The following is a 23,897-nucleotide window of genomic DNA, read 5'->3' as shown; positions in this document are numbered from 1 at the left end:
TGTTTGGTCGGTTGTCGTCAAGTTGTACGACGTCGATGGGAGCTTTATTCGGCGGTCAGGACCAAAGGTCGACTGTTGGTGGCAAAGAGGTGAATGTCGGCTCGTGACTATCAAATAATATTTGTGGTGAAAGGTCCGTTGGGACTGTGAATACGTAGTTCAAAGGCTGTACATGAGATGCCTAGAAGATATGTCAATGATCACAAAGGAGGCCGGATCAGTCAAGGCCAGATGGGAGGGAGGCACAACTTTAAAGAATGTCTCAACGATGGCGTGGGGAAGTGGACAAATGGAGAGGCGAAGAGGGCAGGACATCAAGCACCAGCCATTGGTGTTCAAGTGGTCAGTAGCATGTCTGAAATGGCGCAAGCCCAGCCCCAAAGTGGCAGTTGACACATCGCTGGTGAGCGCAAGAGTGGGGCTCTGAGCACTTGAGCATGCGGAGGTCTTGGCATCTGGGCAAGGTACCCAGGTGCACCCGCCAAACCAGGTACACCAGGTACTCATGTACTCCTCCGTACCAACCAGAGCGGCCGCACCTTCCTTCCATTACCAATGCTGAAGTGCGGCAGCAGCGGTCTTTGTCATGAGTGACGGCGAGGAAGGTGCGGCGCAGCAGCCGCCCACCCAGGAAGGGAATCCCGACGAAGTCGAAGGAGCGACGGGCGGCCGTCACCACATGGACCAAAAGCCAAAGTATGCACGCGGAATGATGGTGGCGGCACTCTGCTCAAGCAGCCAACCAGTTAACCCCCGATGGCCAACATTCCGATCCCCGTCGCTTCAGTTGCAAACTGGTCTGATTCCATCTGGTCTGGTGCAAGCTTTTACAATTCTAGAACTCAGTGCACGACAGGAATCACTGTGTACGGGATGGACGACGCTCCGCAATGCCTGCCTCGGAGTATTCCTTCTGCAACCACGGAGAAGCTCCTTGCCCAGCAGCTAGAACCGGGCTGTGCAACAAAAGCTTTTCATTTTTCATCTGGACCAGACCTGTTTCAACAGACATGGACATGGAGGCAAACAACCTGATGGAGCAAACCAGACAGCAGACTGTGCTTCTGCATCGCCGCCTTTGCCACCCACTATCCCACGACTTCCGTACCTTGCGCAATGCATTTGATGCTATTGCGTGGAATGCGAAGTTCAGCCTCAGATCTAGATATTCAGCCTCGTCAGCTTCGCATGGCAAAAGCCACTTGTTTCCGTCACCAAGTCGGCGCAGTGATATGCAAGGTACGAAGACGGCCTGCGAAATACGATTGTCTTGGACTGTTGGGTCTGAATGTAGGCTGTGTCGTACGTGACACCCTGAGACTGCAACAGTATCATGGGCCATGGCCTTTGTATCTTGATAACGGATCCTTGTGCAACGGTGCCGATCAGGAGCGTGATACCAGAAATTTTGTGCGGATCGAACCTGAAACAGCATGGAGTAACATCAACGCTCGAGGATGAACTGTCAGTGTTGCAACAATTTGAATTCTTGCAGTCTGCCTACATGCATGCGGAACTCACCCGATGGCTTTGGACGGTTTTACCACGCTTGTTAGCTCTGTGTCACAACTCGTTTCGACAACAAAATGTGACAGATTAACGACCGACTTCCAAAGATGAGCTTGCCGATTAAACCGGACGACATGATAATTGGTCAGGGCGTATTGCTTTTGTAACTCTTTGTATAAGTCAACTGGTCCGTGTCTAACCCGCGTAACGTCCCAACTACTCAAGAACATGGCTTCCACTAGCAAGACATATCTCACCGTTCAGGACGACACGGCTTGCTAACGACCAATTAAGTAAGCTCGCAGTTAGCAGAAGGTAGAGGGGATCGGAGCTGATGCTAAGCTTGCGGGTATGTGCTTCATCCCGCTTGGCATCGTTGATGTTCAATATGCCACATTGCTGTCTGTCAATGAAGTACCTTGCGGCCAATGGCATCATTACAACGAACCGTATTTTCATGACTGCCAAGGATTCGGACTTTGCAGCAAGTCTAATGACAGCTTTAAAGGGATGAGACCTGTGTTTCACAGTTTGATAGCGTTTCTCAAGTTCTTAGCCATGACCGACTATCAAACAACGGTTGACTGTTTGTTTCCGACAGCCTCAGACACTACACTTGAAAACAAATATTTCCTTTTTCGGCCTACCGCAGGACAAATTTTCGTCTTGGAACCGCTTCAGTGCTTTAATTGCCGCGTATGAAATTCACAGCCGAGTTGTGTTGATTTCTACCCACTTCAAGAACGACTCGCAAGCAACGTGGCTGCAAACACCACAGCTCCGTGACTTTTCGACCTTGAAAGTGGTCATGGGTTTCATTTCCAATATCCAAGCCTCAAGGTCGGCTTACTCTCCAAGACTTATCTGGAGCCATGTCAACGGCTTAAGCATGTGGTGTGCGGCTGGATGCCATGATAACAGGTTCCCACGGCTTCTTCACGCCGTAGCCAGCAAAGTGTCATGGTGTCCTTGCATACTTTTTGCAGCACGTTCTTCACGACTGGCCTCATGCCACGTGCAAGACGATTCAGTCGCATATGCGTGATGCCACGGGAAATGGGGACTTGTGAGTACCGATGGACGGGGCTGTGCTGCCAAATACCAAGGCCTTGGCAGCAACTGAGCCTTGCCTCTTGACTCTGAAGTAGATCCTGATGGAGATGCCTTTGCCTGTGCGACAAGCGAGAGGCAGTGGCGTGAGCTGCTCGGGAAATGCTGGCCTAAAGGTAAATGGCATTTGGCATAAAAGCATGGAAAGTATTATTGAGGCTGTGGTGAATGACGACGAGTTGAGATGCGGTGCTTGGCATGCCATGATCGTGTCGTGAGATTGTTGTGGCATCGAATGTCCTCGTTTCGGTTCTGTCGCTTTGCACAGCCACCTCAGCAATACAGTTTAGGCAATGAGCGGGCATCCGGGCGGATACAAGACAATAAAGTGACATTGCGGAGGTTGGTGCACTCAAATTTGAAATTGCTTCGCCTCAGAATACATTGTTCCTAACTTTTCAACGTTTTCGTCTTGTTTCGCATGAGTCTGCAATGTAAGTACGGTTCCGTGTTCAACCACCCAGAATCCCATGCATGATCGCGATGCATACAGCATCCACCGTATCAACAAGCTAACAATTAGCTTTGGAGACAGGTATTGCAAATGAATGAAAGTATATGGAGTCAAATCTGCATGGATTCGGTCCCTCTCGATACGCTTTAGCATGCCGCTAACAGCGGGAGCTCCAAGATGTGGAAAAATACCCATATCAACTACTCCATACATCTGGACTAACCTGCAACGTAGATGGATCCCAGGAGCCAATCATCGTGGCATTTCCCTGTGGCAGTGATGGCTCCAAACTAAACTAATCATCTCGGTAGCTTCCAATTGCAATAACTCCTCGTCGAGGAATCTTCAGTAGGGCCGGTTGCGCCTCCAATACGCCTGAGAATCCGCCTCAGTTGTTCAATACGCTTGCGGTCTAGCTACAGTTCTTCACCGCCTCATGGCTAACAGGCTTACCATTAAACTTACAAGTTATGAAACAAGAACAGGAATTCCCTCAAGACTTTGAATGTCTGGGCATAGCGCTGTCCACTGTCTTCCCGACTGTCAACTCCGGTTCCGCCATCCTTCTGGCTGGCACCAAGGCTTCTGAACCCAATTCGAAAGCAAAATCGAGACTGCATTGGTTGTATTATGTGACTAAGCTTTTGCAATGATCTACTTGGCGCATGTGTCACTCGAATGATAATCCTGTCGACGTGTCCTGCCGTGCTACTAGTCATGCGAGGCAAGGGCACTCCCGCTGATATCAACGGAAGTACCCTTATCAGAGTACTGAATTGGGAGATATTTGGCGGTGTCGGAATACGTGCACCGGGGCCAGATTGAAATGGCTTTTGACAGTGCAAACACAAGTGCTCTGCACCATTAACGTACCGCGATGCAGACGACTCACATGAAGGTATAGAAGAATAGAAACCGGTACCTTAGGTTGCCAGTGGTCTCATCTATGTCATAACGCCGCTATTTCCCGAAAGTACGGCATATTTACGGTCTGTGAGCACGGAGCAATGGGCTCGCAAGCCAGGTCCAACAAAGAGCTGTTATCAGTGGCCCTCGATCCAGCAGAGAGCAAATTATAGTTGATCTGAACGAACGCAAGACAATCAAGCAAAGTCCCGATACGGCATGGAAGAACGGAACCGATAAGCTGTGGAACACATCCCGCAAGACTAATTTACCCAACTCAATACATCCCGCTCGGTTGCAAGCAAATACAAGAGGCGTCTGTAATATCCGAGCACAAGGATGTATACACCACAGACAAGCGAACACAAGCAACTCCACCTCTTTGGCTCAACATATCAACAATATGGCCATAAAACTGGGTAACCAGGCGGTGTGCTATGCTACTCCCAACGGATGGACACCTCCTGGCGCTGGAGGACGGTGTGAGAAACATAACAGGACAAGATCCGTCTGGACGTTGACTTGCGTTACTCTGTGTAATCGGGGCGAAGCTGATGCAGTGCGACCCGGTACACGTTTGTGTGAAGCTATGCATTGGTATATTGGAAAGAAGGCGTTCAGTGTGGGACATCAGATGTTCTGAACGGTGTCGTTTCCAGACACCGGGTTGGGCAGTAGAGGAACCTGGAGCTTAGTATGGTATTCCGTGGACGGATGAGATGTTGGGATGGAGGATGAGGTTTATCTCGTCGTTGGTATGTCACCTGGGAAGTTGCACGCCACTCCATGAGAGCTCTACTTGATAGTTGTTCACCCAGGTAGCTACTTTACAAGGGATAGCTCGTACCAATGTAGAAGTTTGTGCATATGCATGTAGAAATTGTCAATGTGGCAACATACTTTAATCGTCAAGCTCCACCGTCGCGTGTAAGTCGTTGAAGAAGTGACATCTCAACTGCAAGCAATGCCAAGACGACACTGCCTCAATGAACCCCACCGTTATATCTTCTGCAGCACGGCACTTATGTATGATGACCGCTTGGGTGCGAGAGATTGGAAGGACGGACATTGGTAGTGTTGCGTTCTGCGAAGAAGTGAAGTCTTGGATGCGTGACTTTTCCAGTTCCGGAAGAGATGAGACCGAAATGAGCATTGATGAGCTGACTGTTTCTACAATAATGAACACGCTGTTTTGGATCCCAGAACCACGGTGTAATATACATATCTTACAATGTAACAAGCTACCCATACCGTACAACAGGTCACGCCGACCATCCCTTCCCTCACACACGCGCGCGGCTTCACCGTAGCTCAACACCCAACTCCTTAACAAGAGCCTCCCGCACACCTTCATGGAACGTATTCGCCTCCTCGTTAGTCAGAGTACGCTCCAGGCTGCGATACACGATGCGATACGCCATGCTCTTACGACCCGTCTTTGGATGCACAAACTCGTCAATGAGCCTGACATCCTCGACAACATCGCCTGCCACGTTGCGCACAATCTCCATGACATCATTTTCGTGAAAGTTTCCCTTTGTATTTCCTCCTGCAGCCGATGTGGACGCCAGCCAGAAAGAAACGTCCTTGGGGCAAGGCGGGTATTTTGAAAATGGCGCAAACCTCTTCAGGTTGTCGAGGTTGTCAGATACGCCGGTGAATTGGGAAAGGAACCGCTGGTCCTGGGACCAGAAGAGCCGGATATCGGGAATCTTGAACAACAGCATGGCAATGCGATCGATGCCAATTCCAAAAGCCCAGCCCAGTTGCGATGGCACACCGGCATTGTTGTAGAGGCTTTGCCTGACCACACCACAGCCTAGTACCTCTAGCCAGTCTCCTGCGTAGTACACTTCCAGCTCCCATGAGGGGCTCGTGAATGGGAAGTATGCCTCCACCCAGCGCATGCGTAGTGGCTCGTCGATGAAGTTGGGATCCTCGCGCAGAGCAGCTGCTTTGGCTCTGGAAAATACGTCCACCACCATGTTCTCCAGGGATCGTTTCAAGTGCTCCCCGATAGCCTGGGCTTCAGCTGCAGAATGGCAGTCTTGTAGAGGGTTGCGCTCATCGTGATAAGGCGGGTTTGGGTCCTCCACTTCGACGTTGTGCTTCGGCAGGCTCTCCAAGTCAGCTCGCACGGCGGCAGCGATATCTCCGTTGGGAACCTTGCTTCTATCCCAGGATCTGGCGCCCTCCATTTGGTGGAAGACGGGGTAATGACTTCGATCAATCGCATCTCGTCGGTAGACGTCTGCGGAAATCAGATAACCGTCGCTTTCGTCGGCTCGGAAGGTATCGGCCTGGTGAGCGCTGGTGTGTGTTCGAAGGAGAGTCTTGTCGTTTATGTAGTAAGTATCAGACAAAGCTCGTCCTGGGTGGTTTGGGGGGAAGCCGAGTGAGTCAAAGTTTTGGTGCGTCGATACAACTGGGTTGTATTCGTTATAGTACTTGTATGTGGGAGAGGGGAAGTTGGATTCGATAATTTGTCGGGTAATGTACACGGGGTGATCTTTTTGAAGGTGAAGTCTCCTTGACGTCGCATCTAGTACGTTTGAGGGTACATTGAACCATGCGGGATCCGTTTTGTATGTGCCGCCGCGGATCGAGACTGATGTCTTTGCCTCGTTTCCTAGTTTCGACGAGAGTAGAACTCCTGTGTGCGCATTGAAGTATGAGTATGGCTTCAATTGGACCAGTAGAGGGTAGGGAGGACAAACCCGAGGAGGCAAAATGACGAAATGCGCATGGTTGTCGCAGCGAGCTTTGTGCATTGTAGGCTTGGCGGCTGCACCTCAAGAGGCCACGCATAGTCCCAATTCGTATCGACATTATCGTATGTGTAATTGTGTGCCGTAGTTTACATTATGCGCCACAGTGTCGACGGCCTCGGCGCCAATTGTTCGTGGGGAGCCTGAACGCAATTTTGTTTGAACAAGGTTGAAGTCCAAAGTCTGGATGGACCTGAGATGGTTGAGGATGCAGGCTACCCTATAGTAGTCTGTGGATTTGTGATTCAACAAATCTTCATCAATCAATCATAAGATCGAAAAGGATCCAACAAATCACACTAATGAATACTGTATACCATAGCGCAATCTGTGAATTGCGCTGTAAAGACCTCAAATCAATTAATCAATAAGCTTGCAAGGGATCTAACCAAACTGGTGCGATGTGAAACAGCACAATCCGTGGACCAAGCTTAAAAGGTCAAAAAGAAAGATCCAAGAAATCACACCAACTACTGCTGTTGCCAACGTCTCATGTTTAATTAAAATTAGTCTAGCGTCATATTCATCCGTCTCATTACTCTCAACGGTTGTTCTATCATTTCAGATCAATTGAACACTGACGGAGAATATCCGTCGCCTTATAAGTCAGGCCAAGCACAGAGCAGGCCATGTTGCTATGACATTCAAGTAGAATCAATCCAAGGCAATTGAAAGAACAAAGATAGTACCCCCAATACACCTCGTCTCAGAAACACAACCACCAAATCTATGACCCATCAAGTGGAATAAACCCGCCTCACATGCAGGCGGCATGTTCCTGATTCCAGACACACCTACGTCACCGCCTACCATCGGGTCCCATTTTTCTGCCACCTTCAGCCGACGTCAAGGCCGAGATTGTAAGCCGAAAAGTATTTGGCACCCGATGCTTCTCACTCACCTCATCGTCTGCTTCGCATCTTGGTCCACTGCCTCGCATTGTTTGCGCAAACCAGCCGGCTCACCTGCTTGAGCAATTGGGGAATCAGAAGCTCCAACGCGCCGACTGGATCGATACCAAACGGCGGCGAACTTGCCGAAGCCGTGCGATGCAGGTGTAAGCTTCCCGGCTGTGACGAGCAAAAACCCACACATCATGACCTCCACGGCTGAAGAGTCGACGCCGGCCCGCAAACTCACAAAGGAGGAGCGGGCCGAGCAGCGCAAGAAGAAGAGAGGACCTCCCATCCGGTATCCGTTTTGGTTTGGAGGAAGTGCGAGCAGTATGGCGGCGTGTGTTACCCATCCTCTAGATCTGGGTAAGTGTATCTGATGCCATGATAGTAATTTGTTGCTAACTTGCGAATAGTAAAAGTACGACTCACTCCGCCGCGACATGAACCGCATACATCAACATCAAACCATGAACATGAACATCTAACAACCCACAGGTCCGGCTACAAATGCGCAAAGGCGACGCCCCCAAATCCATGAGCGGCACATTCGTCCACATCGTCAAGTCAGACGGTCCCCTCGGCCTATACAACGGCATATCCGCCTCCCTCCTCCGGCAACTCACCTACTCGACCGTACGATTCGGCGTCTACGAAGAAATCAAGGCCCGATACACCCGATCCGGCCGCGAGCCCTCCTTCCCCGCCCTGACAGCCATGGCCGTAACGTCCGGCTTCCTAGGCGGCATAGCAGGAAACTTTGCCGACGTGCTCAACGTGCGCATGCAGCACGACGCAGCGCTGCCCGTGAACGAGCGGCGCAACTACAAGCACGCCATCGACGGCATGGTGCGCATGGCGAGGGAAGAAGGCGCGCTCAGTTGGTTCAGGGGCTGGCTCCCCAACAGTAGTCGTGCTGCTGTCATGACGGCGGGCCAATTGGCGACGTACGACACCTTCAAGCGGCTGCTTATTGACTATACGCCGCTGGGGGATACGCTGACGACGCATTTCTCGGCGTCGTTTTTGGCGGGATTGGCTGCTGCGACGGCGACGAGCCCCATTGATGTGATCAAGACGAGGGTCATGTCGTCTACGCAGAAGCAGGGCATTCTTCGAATAGTGGGGGATATTTACAAGACTGATGGTCTGAGATGGATGTTTAAGGGGTGGGTGCCTAGCTTTTTGAGACTTGGACCGTAAGTTTTGCTCGCCTTACAAGCGCATCAGTGAGAATGGCTAACTGAGTTTCATAGGCACACTATTTGCACATTCATCTTTTTGGAGATGCACCGCAAAACGTATCGAAAAGTCAAGGGTTTGGAAGAGAAGAAGCTTTAAAATGGGGACAGTCCTTGTATACATACAGATCAGGCGTTACATTTAGACTTGGGGAGGCTATATCCGTTTTGCATTATTTGTTTCTGTTCTCACTAGCATTCACTGATGATAATCGGATTCTTGACATGCGATACTGCGTGTTGCCAGGGGTGGAAGACATGGAGGGCATTTTAGACAACAGCTTGGCTATTTACATGGAATGTATATACGAAAAGTTACATTAAGAATTGCGCACCCTCTTGGACATGTACTTTCACAGGAATACGAAAGTCGAGACCTTGCACACAACACCCTGCTAAATTGACTTGTTTTTCTAATTGCCGCCGTGCTCCTTTTTGTGCCAAAGGATTACCATACTGTACAAAAACCAGAAGCGACGTTACCCGTACGCTAAATATTTGCCTAAATTTACTGTTGCAACCAATACTTTCCATAAATGGCTTTCCCCTTTAGCCTCCCAATCAGCCCAAGAAACGCCGGTTTCCGATTTACTGCCACGACGACTGGCCATAGGGCGTGGTTCCGTATGCGCCGGCACCCCCTCCGTATGCCGTGTTGTTGCCTCCTCCGTACGCAGTGTTTCCCCCACCATAGGCAGTCATGTTGCCGCCGTAGGGAGTGGTGTATCCTCCGTCTTGCCAGGGTGTCGTGCCACCGTCCATATTCATATCTGGACTTCTCGGGCCGTCAAACTCGGCCGGCTCCTCTCCGCCGTACTTCTTGGGATCCAGGCCCTTTAGGAGCGCACCAATCTTTTGTTGGAGAGCGCGGATGCCGCCTTGCACAATCTGGTCGGGCTCCATGCTGCCTGACGTTTCGACTTCGAAGTAGAATCGATCGGGGACTGCGTCGTAGTTGAACGGCTCTCCTTCTTGAGGGGGATCCTCCCATTCGGCGTATTTGCTTTTAGGCCTGCGAGTTGCATCTGTTAGAGGACCGAAAGGTGTGAATCTAGAAAGCGCAACGATACATACCATTCCTTATTGGGATCCGTATTGTTTTCATACCACAGGTCCAAGTGATGCAACTTATTGTGAGGGTCGTATTCGAAACCTACGGCAGACGTAGGCATCCATTTGGCATGTTCCTTGGCAATGCCCTTCTTCGCGATACACGTGAGCTTCAATTCCTGGTCCTTGCGCAGCTTGGCAATCAAACATCCCATTCCCTCAGGATCGTTGATGACCGGCGTCCCGACCTGGCTGGCATGGCGGCCGTCAACGACCAAATCCCGCGCGTACACCTTCATAATCTCGTCACTGGTACATCTCGCATGCAGAGTCAAGGTAACGCTGCACTGTTCGCAGTATTGCTCGCAGTCGCAATCTCGTGAGTAGTTGAGTTCGTTTACACCCTTGGCGTTGAGGGGAATGAGACCCAGTCTGTGGGCGATGAACTCGTCGGCAAGTACTGACGTGTTAACCTCGACTTCGACGAGGTCGATGGCAATGGTTGGCACTTCGGCCTGGATGATTCTGCGTATCGAGTTGGCGAAGGAGAGGTTGGTTTTGGAGAGCGCAAAGTCAACGCGTGTGTTGTCGGCCTACAATAAGGAACGAGGAACACGTTAGAATCTGTCTACCGAACAAGAGATACAGCGTATCTTGGGTTCAAGTGCGCCTTACAGCTGAGATGGTGACCTGGGGCTGCTCAGGCTCGCCGTCCATCACCATGGGATCATAATCCATGCCGTCCATCTTGGCCGAGTCGGCAGACGCCGCAGGCGCGGACCAACGCTATTAGCACGTCGTACGGTATGCCAAGGCTCTGGAAGAAATTCTCGATGCGCTGGGGATCGTGGCAAAGGCGGCAAGCTGGAGTGTCGTTGAGGGCGAAAGTTGGGAAGCGTCTGGTCTTACAGTAGGTGAGTTCAGCAAAAGCACAGCGCTTTCATAAGCAATATGCACCAGCCCTTGCAGGCGCCCGCCGTGCCACCACCAACGGTGCACCCCATTGCACTTGGTGCCATCCGGAGAAGCAATAGTCCGACACACTTCTTATCGGACTGCCCATCAAACACGATAAGCAAAAAAAAAATCCCCGTCGTCCAATTTGCCTGGCAGCTGCGTGACAGCTGCTCGACTTTTCCACAACATTCAGCTTGTGCAAATCGAAGACCTAAGCCCGCATTCCAGTTTGGTTCAACTGAAGCACCTCTGCCGCTCAAGACGTGCTCCACGGGCGACTCCTGGATAAGATAATCTGAAATGAAGATCAAAGCCCTCAATCGGTCTCTGGCCGACCACCAACCCCCGGGCTCCGACGCCGCCAAACTGCCTCGCAACCTCGATTCAGCCCTCCACCCATTCGAGCGAGCACGAGAGTACCAACGCGCTCTCAATGCCGTCAAACTGGAACGAATGCACGCCAAGCCCTTCGTCGGCCAGCTTGGACGAGGCCACGTCGATGGGGTCTACTCCATCGCCAAGGACCCCAACTCCCTAGAACGATTTGCCAGTGGCAGCGGTGACGGCGTCGTCAAAGTATGGGACCTGACCGACCGCGACAACTCCATCTGGCACACGACCGCACACGAAAACATCGTCAAGGGCATGGAATGGACGCGCGATCAGAAGCTCCTCACCTGCGCCGCTGACCGCACCATCAAACTCTTCGACCCGTACCACACGAAAGCAGAATCAAAACCCATCTCCTCGTGGCTCGGAGACGGCGCATTCACCAGTCTATCGCACCACCGCTCCCGCAACGCCTTTGCCGCCGCATCAAGCGTCATATCCATCTACGACCTTGAACGACACACAGCGGCGCCAGAAGTCCTCAAGTGGCCGACATCCGTTGACACCATCACCAACGTTGCCTTCAACTACGTCGAGACTTCCGTCCTGGCATCCTGCTCCAACGACCGCTCCCTCGTCATCTACGACCTCCGCACCTCCACGCCCGTCACCAAAACCGTCCTCAGCTTCGCCAGCAACCACATCGCCTGGTCTCCCATGGAGGCCTTCAACTTCGCCACCGCCTCCGAAGACCACAACATCTACCTCTTCGACATGCGCAAGATGGACCGCGCCCTCAACGTCCTCAAGGACCACGTCGCCGCCGTCATGGACGTGGAATTCTCCCCCACGGGCGAGGAACTCGTCTCCGCCTCCTGGGACCGCACCGTCCGTCTGTGGAACCGCGACCGCGGCCACTCCCGCGACATCTACCACACCAAGCGCATGCAGCGCGTCATGGCCGCCAAATGGACCCCCGACGCAAAGTACATCCTCTCCGGCTCCGACGACGGCAACATTCGCATCTGGCGCGCAAACGCCTCCGAGAGCGGGGGCATCAAATCCGCCAGACAGCGCCAGGCCCTCGAGTACAACGACGCTCTTACCCAGAGATTCTCGCACATGCCCGAGATTAGACGCATCTCCAGGCACAGACATGTTCCCCAGGTGGTCAAGAAGGCAGGCGAGATTAAGGGCCAGGAAATCAAGAGCATCAAGAGGAAGGAAGAGAATGAGCGGAGACACACCAAGAAGCAGTTCGAGAGGAGGAAGAATGAGCGTCAAAAGATGGTCTTGGCGAGGGAAAAGTAAATTTTTGCTGTTGGGTCTTTATTTTCAGAGCCTCGGAATGGGAAGTGTCATATTGGAGTTTGTATTACGAGCATGGCATGGCGTTTTTGGTACATTGCAATGTGGGCTTGATCAATGTATAGGAAGGATTTTGGCCCTAGCTTCGCAGAACACTACACGTGGAAATATGAGTAGTAGTCAGTTCAAGTGGAATGAAGCTCTATACTACACTTTGTATGTGGACTATTATCAAGGAATCGTTGAGAGCATATCAAAGCACCAGATAAATAAGACGAAACAGGAGTGACTAAATATTGCAACAACTTGGACGCCCAACACCGAAAACACACACTTTAGGCAAAGACAATGCGGTGGTAACCCAGTTACTTATGGCCTACATGTATCTAACATTGAAAGCTATACATTTGCCAGTTTTTGACATAATTCCAAGACCCATACCAGGCCAAGAATGCCCAAGGTTGGTCCAAAACGCCCATTAACGCCAACCGTCCATTCCGACAATCGTCCCAGTCAAGTGTCAACCAACACAGTCGTAACGCAACACAACCTAAAACAAACAAAAAAGTGCAAAACGCAGCTCTAGAGTATACGAGAGAGGTGCTCGTCGCGGCTGCACTCGCAAGTGCCAGTGCGGGGTATTCGGTCGTTTCGCCAAAAATAAGAAAGAAAAAAACAAAACTGATAGGAAAAAAGGAGTCGCAAAATGCTCTACAAACACCTTTTGTCGCCCTTCTTGTGACTCCGTGCCGTCTAGATCCCCATACCATCCATTTGGTTTCCAACGCCCTTGATTTGATCCTTTGAAAAGTTATCATCTTTCGTCAGCCTTCGGATTGGGCCTCTAAAACGTATTGGTACAGTGTGGCTGGGACTGCGAAACCCAGCCATCGTTGAAAACAAAAGCAGGACGGAAATCAATATCGTAACTATAATCGTGTTGCTGCTCATTGCGTCGATTAGACGCTTCCACGTGCAGCCTTTTGGGGCCGGTAGTTGGGCATTTCGTCGAACCAGCCGTTTGCCTCATTGTACTTGTAGGCGTGAAAGGCAATGCCATATGGCTTGGGCTCAATGGAATAGAGCATTCCCAGGGGCACATCCATGTCTGTGATATCCTCTCGCGTCAGGTCCATAAAGTAGGCCATGAGCACTCGGCAAACGGAGCGGTGTCCAATAATGAGGACGTGGTCCGTGATGCGCTCAATTTCTCTAACCATGTCGCGAAGGCGGCTAATAACCTGGAGGTAGCCCTCGCCACCAACACCGGGGTAGATGTAGTTGAGCTTGTCTGCAGAACGCTTATGGAATTCCTCGGGGTACTTTCGAGCGATCTCTTCATATGTCATGCCTTCAAACTGGCCCGTGTTTAGTTCATTGAGCATTTCCCAGTTTTTGACGTCGTAGTCATCATCGGCGTCAAAATATTCAGCAGTTGCCACGCTGCGCTGCAGCATCGAGGTCCAGACACAAAAGTTCTTTTCATCCAGGTCTCTGTGCATGTCTGGGTAGGGAGGAGTATTGTCACCTGGCAGAGGCGGGAAGGTGGCTTGAGCCAGCTTGCTCTTTTGCTCCATGAGCCATTCCTTGCGTTTTTGGGTCATGAACTTGTACAATGCCAAGCCATAACAATGACCTCGCTCAGTGAGGATGGAGTCACCCCCCAGCTTGCCAAGCTCATTGTCAACGCTTTGGCCATGGCGAGTGATCCAAATTTGCCGAGGCGAAAGATTGAAGCTCGAGAGGTAAGTGCTAATTCCATTGCTGAGGAACCCCTTCAGTCGGTGCTGTACAAGCTTGCTGCCGACATCAATCATCTATAATATTGGTCAGCAGGTTTTCTCAATAGCAAAATGTCTCCGCAAATGATTCAGCTCACCTGAATGTACTGCAGGTCATTATCCTCCTCAAAATCGCCAAGGGGGACATATGCACTCGCGTAGGCTGCAACTCTGGCCCTGAAATCCTCCAATGACTTCATGGGATCCTTGTTGCGATAATCCGGACCGGACAGCTTCAGGCGCATGTTGGCCTCTAGGAGATGGGGATCTCTGCATATACTTTCAATGAACAGAATGCCAAGCTTCGGCTCCCGCTGCTTGATTCGGTCAACAATTTGTTGTCTCCTCTTGATGGTGCTATTTGTGGCATCGAGGATTCCAACAGCACCCCCTTGGTTCAAAAGGTAGTCGAGGAGCTCGTCCAACGTTTCCATAGCCACCTGGTTTCTCATTGCAGAGGCCTTCTCGTTGCTCGGGTCAAAGAACTTGGCAGACTGATCTACTTCCTCTTGCTCCGATCCGTTCAGGTTTAGCGTTGTAGGTTCTGCTTGTTCGGGAGGAATTTCGCCGTCAGCAGCGGGCATGCCGTTCAGTAGAATAGTGGCAGCTTCAACCGGAGGATCCAATTGCTGGCGTTCTGGCGCAAGCCCGGGATGAACTGAGGATTTGACACCGGCAGCATTGCGCCTCCGATTCCCAACATTGAAAATTCGAGACTCGTGCTGTTGCCAGGAAAGAAAGCGCTGAAGTTTCTTGGTAATGTATGACTTGCCACGGGCAGGGAGGCCAACCATGACAATGACTAGCTTGGCTGCTACATCTCGTTGGGGAATTCTGCCGTCGGGAGAGACGCGCGACCTGGTCATACCAGGGATGTTGAGGGTCGTCGCATGGGGCCGTACTCTGGGCGTCTGGCTACCCGAGTTCTGGCGCAATGGTGGGCTGTTGATAGCGAAAAAAAGAGACACAGTCAGTACATCATCATGTCAGAGAGAGCATGGAGGAATCGGGGTATGAGTAAGAACTCGAGAACTTGTATGAAAATGGCGAACAGGATGCGAAAGAGGGCAGATCGTGTTTGTGGCGCGATGCAGAATTGCAGGAACAAGTGGCAGGACTTACATGCGCGGTGAGTTGGGAGCAGTGGAATTGACACTCTGGGACAACGGCGGCGTGTCGGTTAGGTCATTCATCATCCTGACAGCCGAAGCCATAGCGGGCATAGGTAGAGGTGCGGAGACGGAATAGAGGTGCGTCGATCCGTGCGATTGAGTGTCATTTCGATGATAGAGCGAAGGAGGCTGAACAGCGTATTGCTGGTCAGGCTCTGAGGACGTGGGCGAGGTTGACGAGCGAGACGAGGCGGCACCAAACTGGTTTTGCATGACAAGCTTGGCGAGTTCCGACTGTTTTGCGAGTCGATGACCGACGTCTAAGTCGTACGAAAAAAACAAGGTCCAAGTCAGCTAGGATCAAGAATGCGTGGGTGTTGAGGCTGGTATTATATGTCTGGTCGTTTTGAGTTGAGTGGCAAGAAGGGAAAGTCAGCCAGCTGCTGGTAGCGCGGCGCAGGCTGCTTAAAGTTCGACTGGTGGAGGGGCAGAAAGAGAAAGGATGAGAGTGTTCTTGACGCAACAGAGCACAGTCCCGTTGAGAACAGGCCAGGAACAAAATATAAGGTGACGTGCAAGATGACAAAGAAATGAATGAACAAGGTAGAAGTTGGGGCAAAATACAACAAATATCACACACCTTGTCTTGGAAGAGCTACTAAAGACGGCATGGTGAAGGTCGCAAAAGGGAGGGAGCAAGTCGACGTCTGGTTTGGCAGAAAAAAATAAATAAGCAGTCGCCCGCCGTTGGCGCGACTGGAGGAGCACTGAGGACTGGAGGAGTGGTGTGGCAGCCTCAGCACTCAGCAGCCTGTAGAAGTGGCGTGGAGCACTTGTCAGGTAGCCTGGTTTAGTGGTGAAGTTCTGTCTGTTTTGGTCTGGTCAAGTCTGGTGTGGTCAAGGTCAATTCCTGATCCTGAGCCTCTCCCAGCGTTCACTGGAGCAGCAGGCTCAAGACTGGACTCCTGCAGCGCACGCTCAGCAAAGTCTCAGCAAGCCTCCTCAGCTCAACAACCTTCCGAGTTGGAAACCTTGCCCCAAACGCCAAGACCAAGGTCAGCCAAGGTCAGTTAGGCAAAGACAAATGCGCCTCACTGGCTCGACCAGTGGGAGTGGATGGATCGATTGATTTGACCTGGATCTAATGGCAAAGTCGCAAGGTGGCCCTGCCAAATGACGTGGTCGGTCTCTAGGGTCTCCAACAACCAGCGAAACCGGCTCGTGGGGAGACGGCCAGGGGCCAGAGGTTCGGCGAGATCAGCGAGCCAGGCCAGACACTACTTAGTAATTGGCAGATGGATTGGATCAAGTTGGTCGTGATTTGACGTGAATGCCCAATGCTAACCAATGTCAATGCTGCGCCGATCGGATTTTGGCGGATACTACTCCGTACGCCTGCTTGAACTTGGACGCAAATCCCAGACAGACGTGGTCAAGAAAGCAAACTCCGACGAGATGGCAAGATTTGAGGTTAGACCCTGGACAATCAAGACCCTGGCCCACTCAAGCTGTCACCACTTCTTTGCGCCAGCGCTGGACCAGCCAACTAAATGTCCTGCCAAGTTCAAGCCAAGTTAGCCCTCTTCGATCAAAGACGGAGTTGGGAGGTGAGGACTGCCGCGCGAGGTCTGGTCAAATCCATCGGTGCTGACCGAGATGAGGAGGGCCGGTCCCAGCCTTGGAAATCGATAGCTTTGACCTCGCGAGTCCAAAGACCAATTGGCATCGCTCGCATTTCACACACATGCACTCACCTGTAATCAACAGCGACCACACAACTGTGATGAAAAATAATAAAAATAAAAAACCACACCAAATGGCGCTACTATTGCCCGCCCGTGGCTGGTGGATGCGTCTAATGGTGACTCTGACTCGCCGGTCCCTTTTCTGGCTGAACTGAGACTCGAGTTCTGGAGTGTGGTCAAGGCTGGTAAAGGTTGCAGCGGAATCTGCAAGTATCAGATGCCAAACTCGTGAATGCAAAGTTTCATAAAAGCACCAGGCTCAAGTGCTTGTTGAGCTTGGGGTCGACAACAAAAAGCTTCCGAGACAGTAATGAAGAGTCAACCGAGCGGCGTGATAAACACCAAATCTATTACTCACGTCAGTCTTCATTTGCAGTGCATTCCCTCATCGCGTGCGTGTGCAAACTGGAGGCTTACTGTCAGGAAGTCCCGGAAGGGTCGCGTCATCGGCCGCTGAAGAGGTACTACTCACAGTGGGTTGTGATTCTGATGGAGACCAGAGGTCCAGTTTGGTGGAGAGTTTCGGCAGCCAAACCCCGAAATTATTTGGTCTGCTTCAACACGTCTTAGACTGAAAGGTGGTGAGGTAAGGTGAGCTCGCTACCGGAGTCCGGCTGGCTCCACAGATGTCTGGTCAGTTTGATAAACGAAGAAACGGAAAACAGGAGAGGAGAAAGAAAGAACAAAAGCACACAACTGTGCTTCACTGATCAATGCTCCTGAAGATGGCAAGAATGAGAAAAGGAAGAAGGAATCGGAACCTGGACAGCATAACAAAATGAATACCTGACCAGATGTTATGACAGCAGAACAGTGCTATCCGGCTCAATTGGGCACTTGCGCCGGAGGCGTGATGATGACTGTTTGAACACACAAATCGAAATGCTCTCTGGGGACGGATGCACTCACACCTTTGCCAAAAGTTGATTGATGGCCTTTTAGTTAATGCAGCTCTGCATGTAACCCCCACCGAGGTCGAGTCTTTTCTGCCTGTGCCGTACTCCGTACAAGTATTTGAATCGATTTGATTGCTGGTGTGGCTCTGTTCTGCTGTCTGGACTCAACCTGTTCACAGGTAGATGGGCGTGTGTTTGAATGGCCCTTGGTGTTTTTACAAAGAGGAAATCTGGCAAACTGCGTGTTCTGCATTTAAGAAGCCCTTTAATTAGGACCTGAATTTGCAGATGGAGAGCTTTGCGCCGTTTTGCAAGATCAAGTTCACTGCAAATCCATCAAATCATGGCGGCGCTGATCGTGTCCTTTTAACATTCAAGCGCATCAAACACACCACCCACACCGAGCCTGTTCCTTTGAACTCACATGCACGCTTCTGAGTGCGACGCTTTGCAACTACTGTCCTGAGCTTTTCCTTGGCTTCACTGGCCATGTTGCAAAGTAGCTAGGTAGCTGCCTGTCGCTCCGCACATACCTACGAGGCCACAGTGCTCCGTCTCCGAAACTAAAGATACCTCAAACAATTGCGAGTCGGAGAGAATTTGATCTGCATTGCCGAGTCTCTTGAATGCCAGTGTTGTCTGTGGACCATGTCGTTGACGAAGCACGTTTCGGGTGGTGTATGAATTCCCACCGGGGCATCGTCGTCAAGCCAAGGTCATGGTCGGAAAAGCCCCGAGTAAGCTGGGCATGCACCTACCATTTGGACATGGTGTGTATATGCACAAGAAAGTATCCCATGCAACTCTCGCGACAGTCCGGGGTGGTGGACAGATCCAGGGTCCCAGGCAAGCCTCCTTAGCTGATGCTACAGTTTCTCCGACTCCTCCAGATCTAGCGATGCAACCAGCGTCCCCACCAGCACACAATTCCAGGGTGAGGGAAGTCGAGAGGCCCATCTTCATGTTGCTTTCCAGTGTGTTCCTTGTGTCAGGTCAGGGCATTGATGTGCGTGCAGACGTCTTTTTTTTGGTTGGCATGCGGACATCGGAGGCCGTGAGGAAATGTCCTTCCAGCTGGAGCCACTGGAGCGCCGGAGAGGAACTGTTGCCTTCAGGTAGCTGCAATGATTGTGCGTCGAGGCATCTCGTTCCATGTCTTGGCTCTTATGTCAACGCATGAGTATTATTGTCAGGAAGCCATCAATGGAAAATGTTTTTCTTGGCCTGTTTAGTTTGGTGAGTGCAATACTCATTTCATGCTTGGCTCATCATGCCTGAGGTCAACTGCTGATCAAGCCGATGTCGCCGCTCACCTTTGCTCACATCAGACCAGGCTGCACGTGCGAAGACCCACGCCCTTGCGTCCTCATCTGCTCATCTGGGACGTGCCGCTGCCAAGCCAGGGAGCCTTCCATGGTTGGAAGCCAAGATAAAGCCATCTTCATTACCCTCCACTTTCGCGTAATTGCAAGCTTGCTCCGGGCCAACTCTCCGGCTCTGACCAACTTGGACCTATTGTTCCAATCTTGGCTTTCGGCATAATGCAAACCTTCCAGCCCAAATCAGGCCGACCAAGTTCAGTAGCGCCTGCATTAGGGCATTGTGATTGCGCTTCGGGTAATAATACTTTAGCTGATGGGAGGTGTTTCGCATTGCGAGGTGCTGCCTGCGTTCCTTGTAGCATGAAGTTGTTGCACCATGCTGGATTCTCACCAGAGGCCGCATTCTCAATTGTCTGGAAATCTCTTTCCCAGCATTTGTCAGTGAACTTCTGGTGAGCCAGGTCCTTGCCTCAACAAAAAGAAATTCGCCAACAGTACTTGGTCTCAGCAATGTGAAACCAGCAGAGTCAAGTTCCCAGTACGGAGCGCATATGCTTAAATTATGACCCTGGAGGTGTCGCAGAAAGAGCTCAACCCATCGGCAGGGTGTCTTGGTCACTCTGTTGTTCCATTGCCATTGAGTTCTATTGCTGACATAAAAGAAACACCATCAATTGATAAGAGGATGGCTTGGCAGGAACGAGGGCCATGGCCTTGACGTCGTGCTCAACAAATCTGACTGTCCCCCTTTCGCCGACGCAAATCCAGACAACTGGCAGCCTTGGTTGTAATTCAGCTGAGTTAGTCCGACCCAAGTGAGGAAGGAAGGCCTCATCCCTTCCACTTGCCAGTTCGCGTGGTACTGGCCCAGCAGGTTCTGATTTCGGACTTGTCGGTTCAATGTTCTTGACATTCACGTTCATGAGGACAGGACAAGCTACAAGCCGCCCAGCTCCCAGAGCACCAATTGCCACCTCCAAAGCGGCGCAATGCGACCAGATCTAACTACACCAGAAAGTGGCAAATTCTGCCGCTCATCACTCTGGGGGAACAGGAAGAGATTTGGCGAAATGGTCGGAGCTCCTCCGTCCTTTTAAGACAGGTACGTCAGGGCGATCGGAGATCTTTACTCCGCACGACCACCATGCTCCTCCGTGTTGGCTGGCTGGGTCCAAAGATTCTCTCATTTACGATGAGCGACGATCAACACATTCTCAAGCTCACCAACAATGACCAATGCATTCATGGATAGTTGTTGCAAATGCCAATGACATCGCTACATCAGAGGACGCGAGCAACATCACTGCTTGAGTGGAGCGGGTAAAGGCTGTTCTTGTCTCCAAATCAACCAGACCAACCAGGATGGCTGATGTCTGGTCTCTGTGACTTTCAGCAGTTTTGCATCCAGATTAGCCATCAGATGAACGGCACGTAGCGCTTGCATCTGCAGCTACGGGAAAACAACACCGATTGGAGGGGTGAAACGGACAGCCTAAATTGGACAATTGTGTTTGGCATTCAGCACGTCAATGAGGAGCCAGCCTGAGCGCCCTTCTCCAGAAGGACCCAAACTGCCTAGGCACTTCACTTCTCACAGCGCCGCTTGGTGTTTTGCATGTTGCAGTTTGCTCTTCTCGCGGAGAGCTTGATTTCTGGGATAATGCCCACATGCGGTCGGTCTCCTTGCTCTCACCGAAGCATTGAAATGTCTGTTCTTATCTTCCCAATTCCCAAGGCGGCGAATCTCAGTAGTCCCATGTCGGCTCACATTTGGATCATCATGCTGACACACGCCTGTTACGCATGAAGTGAGGGCTGGGACTCGAGTACTGTACCCCGTAACGGCTCTTCAGACTTGGCGAGATGTTCCAGAAGCCTTGATAAAACTGTTCTGCAAATCATTCCAGAAACTTGAAGCAATCAGTCAGGAACGCGTTTGTACATAGTGTCAATACCCTGTGGTGTACGGAGTAGTAAGTAAATGGTCTTGCTTGTCAAATGCGATGGACAGATTTAGCTGGCTGGCAACAGATGTGGCTAGTCCTAGACAGCCACAATTTCAGCCACATCTCAAATTATCAACCTCAAGAGAACGAAAAAGTTGTCTTTGTTTGACCAGTAAATCCCATAATCCGGCATTGTGACAAGCCACATATAGTTACATGATTGCGAAATCGTTCTGTTTCTGAAGATCTGACTGGATCTCAGCTTGGAAAATCGAAGCCATTTCGTGGCACCCAACAACATCTTGCGTCCAATTTCAACTGAACTGAACCAATAGTGAAGAAATTCGGCTGCCAGTCCTTGACAGCTGCCACCAGACGACTTGACACCTTCAACACATACGCGTATGGTTCAACCGTTTCAACCTGGAGAAGATCTTGTGTTTTCATGGTCCATGGCCTCCTCTTGACAAGTCACTGCAGAGGCAAGAAGATCCATATCTCCACCTGCTCGTCGTCTACTACCCAACACGCTGCCTCGACATATCGTTATGACAAGATATTGTCTGTCGTCGTGTTGACTTACGACTCCGCCGCATATGCCACCAGGGGCAGGAATCAATTCGCAGGCCGCATACGATCCACGCCTGTTTGCACTGGTTACGAAGCTGTTGCTGTCTTCGTTGTGCAGGGTGTTCTTGCGTGGCCGTCGTTCTGGAGTCAGACCAGCAATCCCATAGCAACTCTCGAGAAAGAACCACCATTGACTTTCCTCACACATCAGCCGCCTCGCTTGGCAGAAGCTCAGACAACCGTGGCAACCTACCTCGCTCTGACAACAACTTCCTAGGCTGAAATCTCCCCAAAGCATTTATTGCCAGGTTGTGAAACTGATTTTGGCGCTCACAAGCGGACGCTGCTATAGTCAGGCTGATCAGACCCAACTGTGCGACCCCGTCTTCTTTTTGGAATCCCAGATATAAGTCCATTGGCGGACTGTTTCCGTCGCAGCCAGGCGAATTCAGCCAAGCAACGATACACTGCCCAAAGCAGGAGAAAATGGCAGACGTCACCGGTCCTAAGGCTTGTCACACGACAGGCGACGCATCTGGGGAAGACTTGCAGAGTTTTCCTCTTCCGAATCCAGGAGTTCTTCCAAATCCGATAGTGGACGATTTGAAAGCAAACCATTTGAATAAAGGTGTCTTGATTCCACTCAAGACAACACAAGAAGTCCGTCAAGACCACTCAACGATCCAGGCATACATTACACGGGCTCCAACAAAGTCTGCCAACGACGTCATAACGTAAGAAGCTCCTTTTCTTCCACCCTACCGTGACGATGTGGTGTATTTCCACAAATACTATGGCGGACGATTGCAGCTGATCATGTTCATAGAGCTTTGCGAGCACTGCGACCAGAGGGTGGTGCTAATCCCCTACCCCATCTTCGGACCTGCGCAAAGCCAACGGATTTACCTGCGCATCTTAAGACGCAATTTATGAATGATGACCCAGTTGGTCGTCAAATTCATACGGCAAAGTCCACCTGGATCTATATCATCGCTGGCGAAGCCAGGGAAGTCAGCAGAGAGGACATTATTCTGGCCTTGTCGGGAATAGAAGCGCTGGGGAATAAACCGTTCATCGCCGCCATTACTATTCCCCTGCTGGCGCCCACGTCCCAGGTTCAGGCAGCATTGTGGTCGTCTCAATATTGGCCGACCGTTTACCGAAAGAACAACCCTCTCGGTCCTCATCCTAGCATGGTGGGTCGCGGAACGGACGAGATAAAAGAGGACGCTTCACTATGGATGGCCCTGGCCCATCGAGTCGCCTTGCAAGCAAAAGCGGCGGGGATCGGAGAAGCCATGGGAGCTGTAATTGTCCAGAGAGGAGAAAATGGAGCCGAGTTGGTTGGTCTCGCAGGCGATGCCCGGAAACATCAAGAATGCAACGGGGCAATCCTTAACAATACCTTGACTCACTGTGTGCTTCGGGCTATCAGCATGGTGGCCCAAAAGCTCGTACGGCACGAGCACCGAGAAGCCGGCATAGCTTCTGAAGCGGCAAATCTGTATTACGACTGTTTTCAAGACAAGCCCTTGATTGAGCTGGAACGCCAGTGTTTTGAACAAGACCATCCAAACAAGGATGGATACCTTTGCCACGGATTGGAGCTGTATGTCACGCATGAGCCGTGCGTCGCCTGCTCTATGGGCATACTTCATTCCCGTATGGGCAAAGCGGTGTTTTGCCATCACATGGGTCGCACTGGTGGATTGGGTTCAGATGATCGTTCGGATGGAGGTGGACGAGGGTTGGGATTATTCTGGAGGAGGGAGCTCAATTGGAGCTTGTTAGCCTGGGCATGGGAACGTGAAAACGTACCCCAACTCCCTCCCATCGACCCAACCACTCATGTTTAGGATTACCACCTCCGAGGTCTACCTAGAACTCATCCATTCGGGTGTTTAAGTTTCTTTTGTACGCGATCACATACAGGGCATCCTCGGCGAAGGCATTTTGAGCGGCTTGAAATCCGGCATACTCTTGTCGGTGCGCATCGGGA

At 51.2% G+C, this 23,897-nt stretch overlaps 7 protein-coding genes across 7 annotated transcripts; 3 read left to right on the top strand and 4 right to left on the bottom strand.

The window, feature by feature from the left end:
- Positions 1-5,280: 5,280 nt before the first annotated feature.
- VFPPC_02016 (phenylalanyl-tRNA synthetase alpha subunit (PodG)) lies at positions 5,281-6,750 on the bottom strand (the record flags this gene model as incomplete). The annotated part of the gene is made up of 1 exon (XM_018281742.1): positions 5,281-6,750. One exon carries the CDS (start codon positions 6,748-6,750, stop codon positions 5,281-5,283), a length of 1,470 nt encoding a protein of 489 aa, XP_018138795.1.
- A 1,093-nt stretch (positions 6,751-7,843) lies between these two features.
- On the top strand, positions 7,844-8,981 carry VFPPC_13187 (dicarboxylate carrier protein; the record flags this gene model as incomplete). Its single annotated transcript, XM_018290964.1, has 3 exons — positions 7,844-8,006; positions 8,161-8,839; positions 8,897-8,981. The coding sequence occupies 3 exons, from the start codon at positions 7,844-7,846 to the stop codon at positions 8,979-8,981; spliced, it is 927 nt and encodes a 308-aa protein (XP_018138794.1).
- A 488-nt stretch (positions 8,982-9,469) lies between these two features.
- VFPPC_02015 (RNA polymerase II subunit 3) lies at positions 9,470-10,678 on the bottom strand (the record flags this gene model as incomplete). Its single annotated transcript, XM_018281741.1, has 3 exons — positions 9,470-9,893; positions 9,956-10,524; positions 10,607-10,678. 3 exons carry the CDS (start codon positions 10,676-10,678, stop codon positions 9,470-9,472), a joined length of 1,065 nt encoding a protein of 354 aa, XP_018138793.1.
- A 510-nt stretch (positions 10,679-11,188) lies between these two features.
- VFPPC_02014 (U3 small nucleolar RNA associated protein) lies at positions 11,189-12,529 on the top strand (the record flags this gene model as incomplete). Its single annotated transcript, XM_022428257.1, has 1 exon — positions 11,189-12,529. The coding sequence occupies one exon, from the start codon at positions 11,189-11,191 to the stop codon at positions 12,527-12,529; it is 1,341 nt and encodes a 446-aa protein (XP_022284106.1).
- A 956-nt stretch (positions 12,530-13,485) lies between these two features.
- Positions 13,486-15,692, bottom strand: VFPPC_02013 (6-phosphofructo-2-kinase 1; the record flags this gene model as incomplete). Its single annotated transcript, XM_018281739.1, has 3 exons — positions 13,486-14,343; positions 14,406-15,249; positions 15,430-15,692. 3 exons carry the CDS (start codon positions 15,690-15,692, stop codon positions 13,486-13,488), a joined length of 1,965 nt encoding a protein of 654 aa, XP_018138791.1.
- A 2,414-nt stretch (positions 15,693-18,106) lies between these two features.
- On the bottom strand, positions 18,107-18,313 carry VFPPC_16688 (hypothetical protein; the record flags this gene model as incomplete). Its single annotated transcript, XM_018294441.1, has 1 exon — positions 18,107-18,313. One exon carries the CDS (start codon positions 18,311-18,313, stop codon positions 18,107-18,109), a length of 207 nt encoding a protein of 68 aa, XP_018138790.1.
- A 4,071-nt stretch (positions 18,314-22,384) lies between these two features.
- VFPPC_02012 (tRNA-specific adenosine-34 deaminase subunit Tad3) lies at positions 22,385-23,754 on the top strand (the record flags this gene model as incomplete). The annotated part of the gene is made up of 2 exons (XM_018281738.1): positions 22,385-22,632; positions 22,725-23,754. The coding sequence occupies 2 exons, from the start codon at positions 22,385-22,387 to the stop codon at positions 23,752-23,754; spliced, it is 1,278 nt and encodes a 425-aa protein (XP_018138789.1).
- Positions 23,755-23,897: the final 143 nt, after the last annotated feature.

The sequence above is a fragment of the Pochonia chlamydosporia genome, chromosome 1 (genome assembly GCF_001653235.2).
Source record: "Pochonia chlamydosporia 170 chromosome 1, whole genome shotgun sequence".
NCBI lineage: Eukaryota > Fungi > Ascomycota > Sordariomycetes > Hypocreales > Clavicipitaceae > Pochonia > Pochonia chlamydosporia.
Note: the sequence above shows the minus strand (reverse complement) of the source record. Positions and strands in the feature narration are given on the sequence as shown.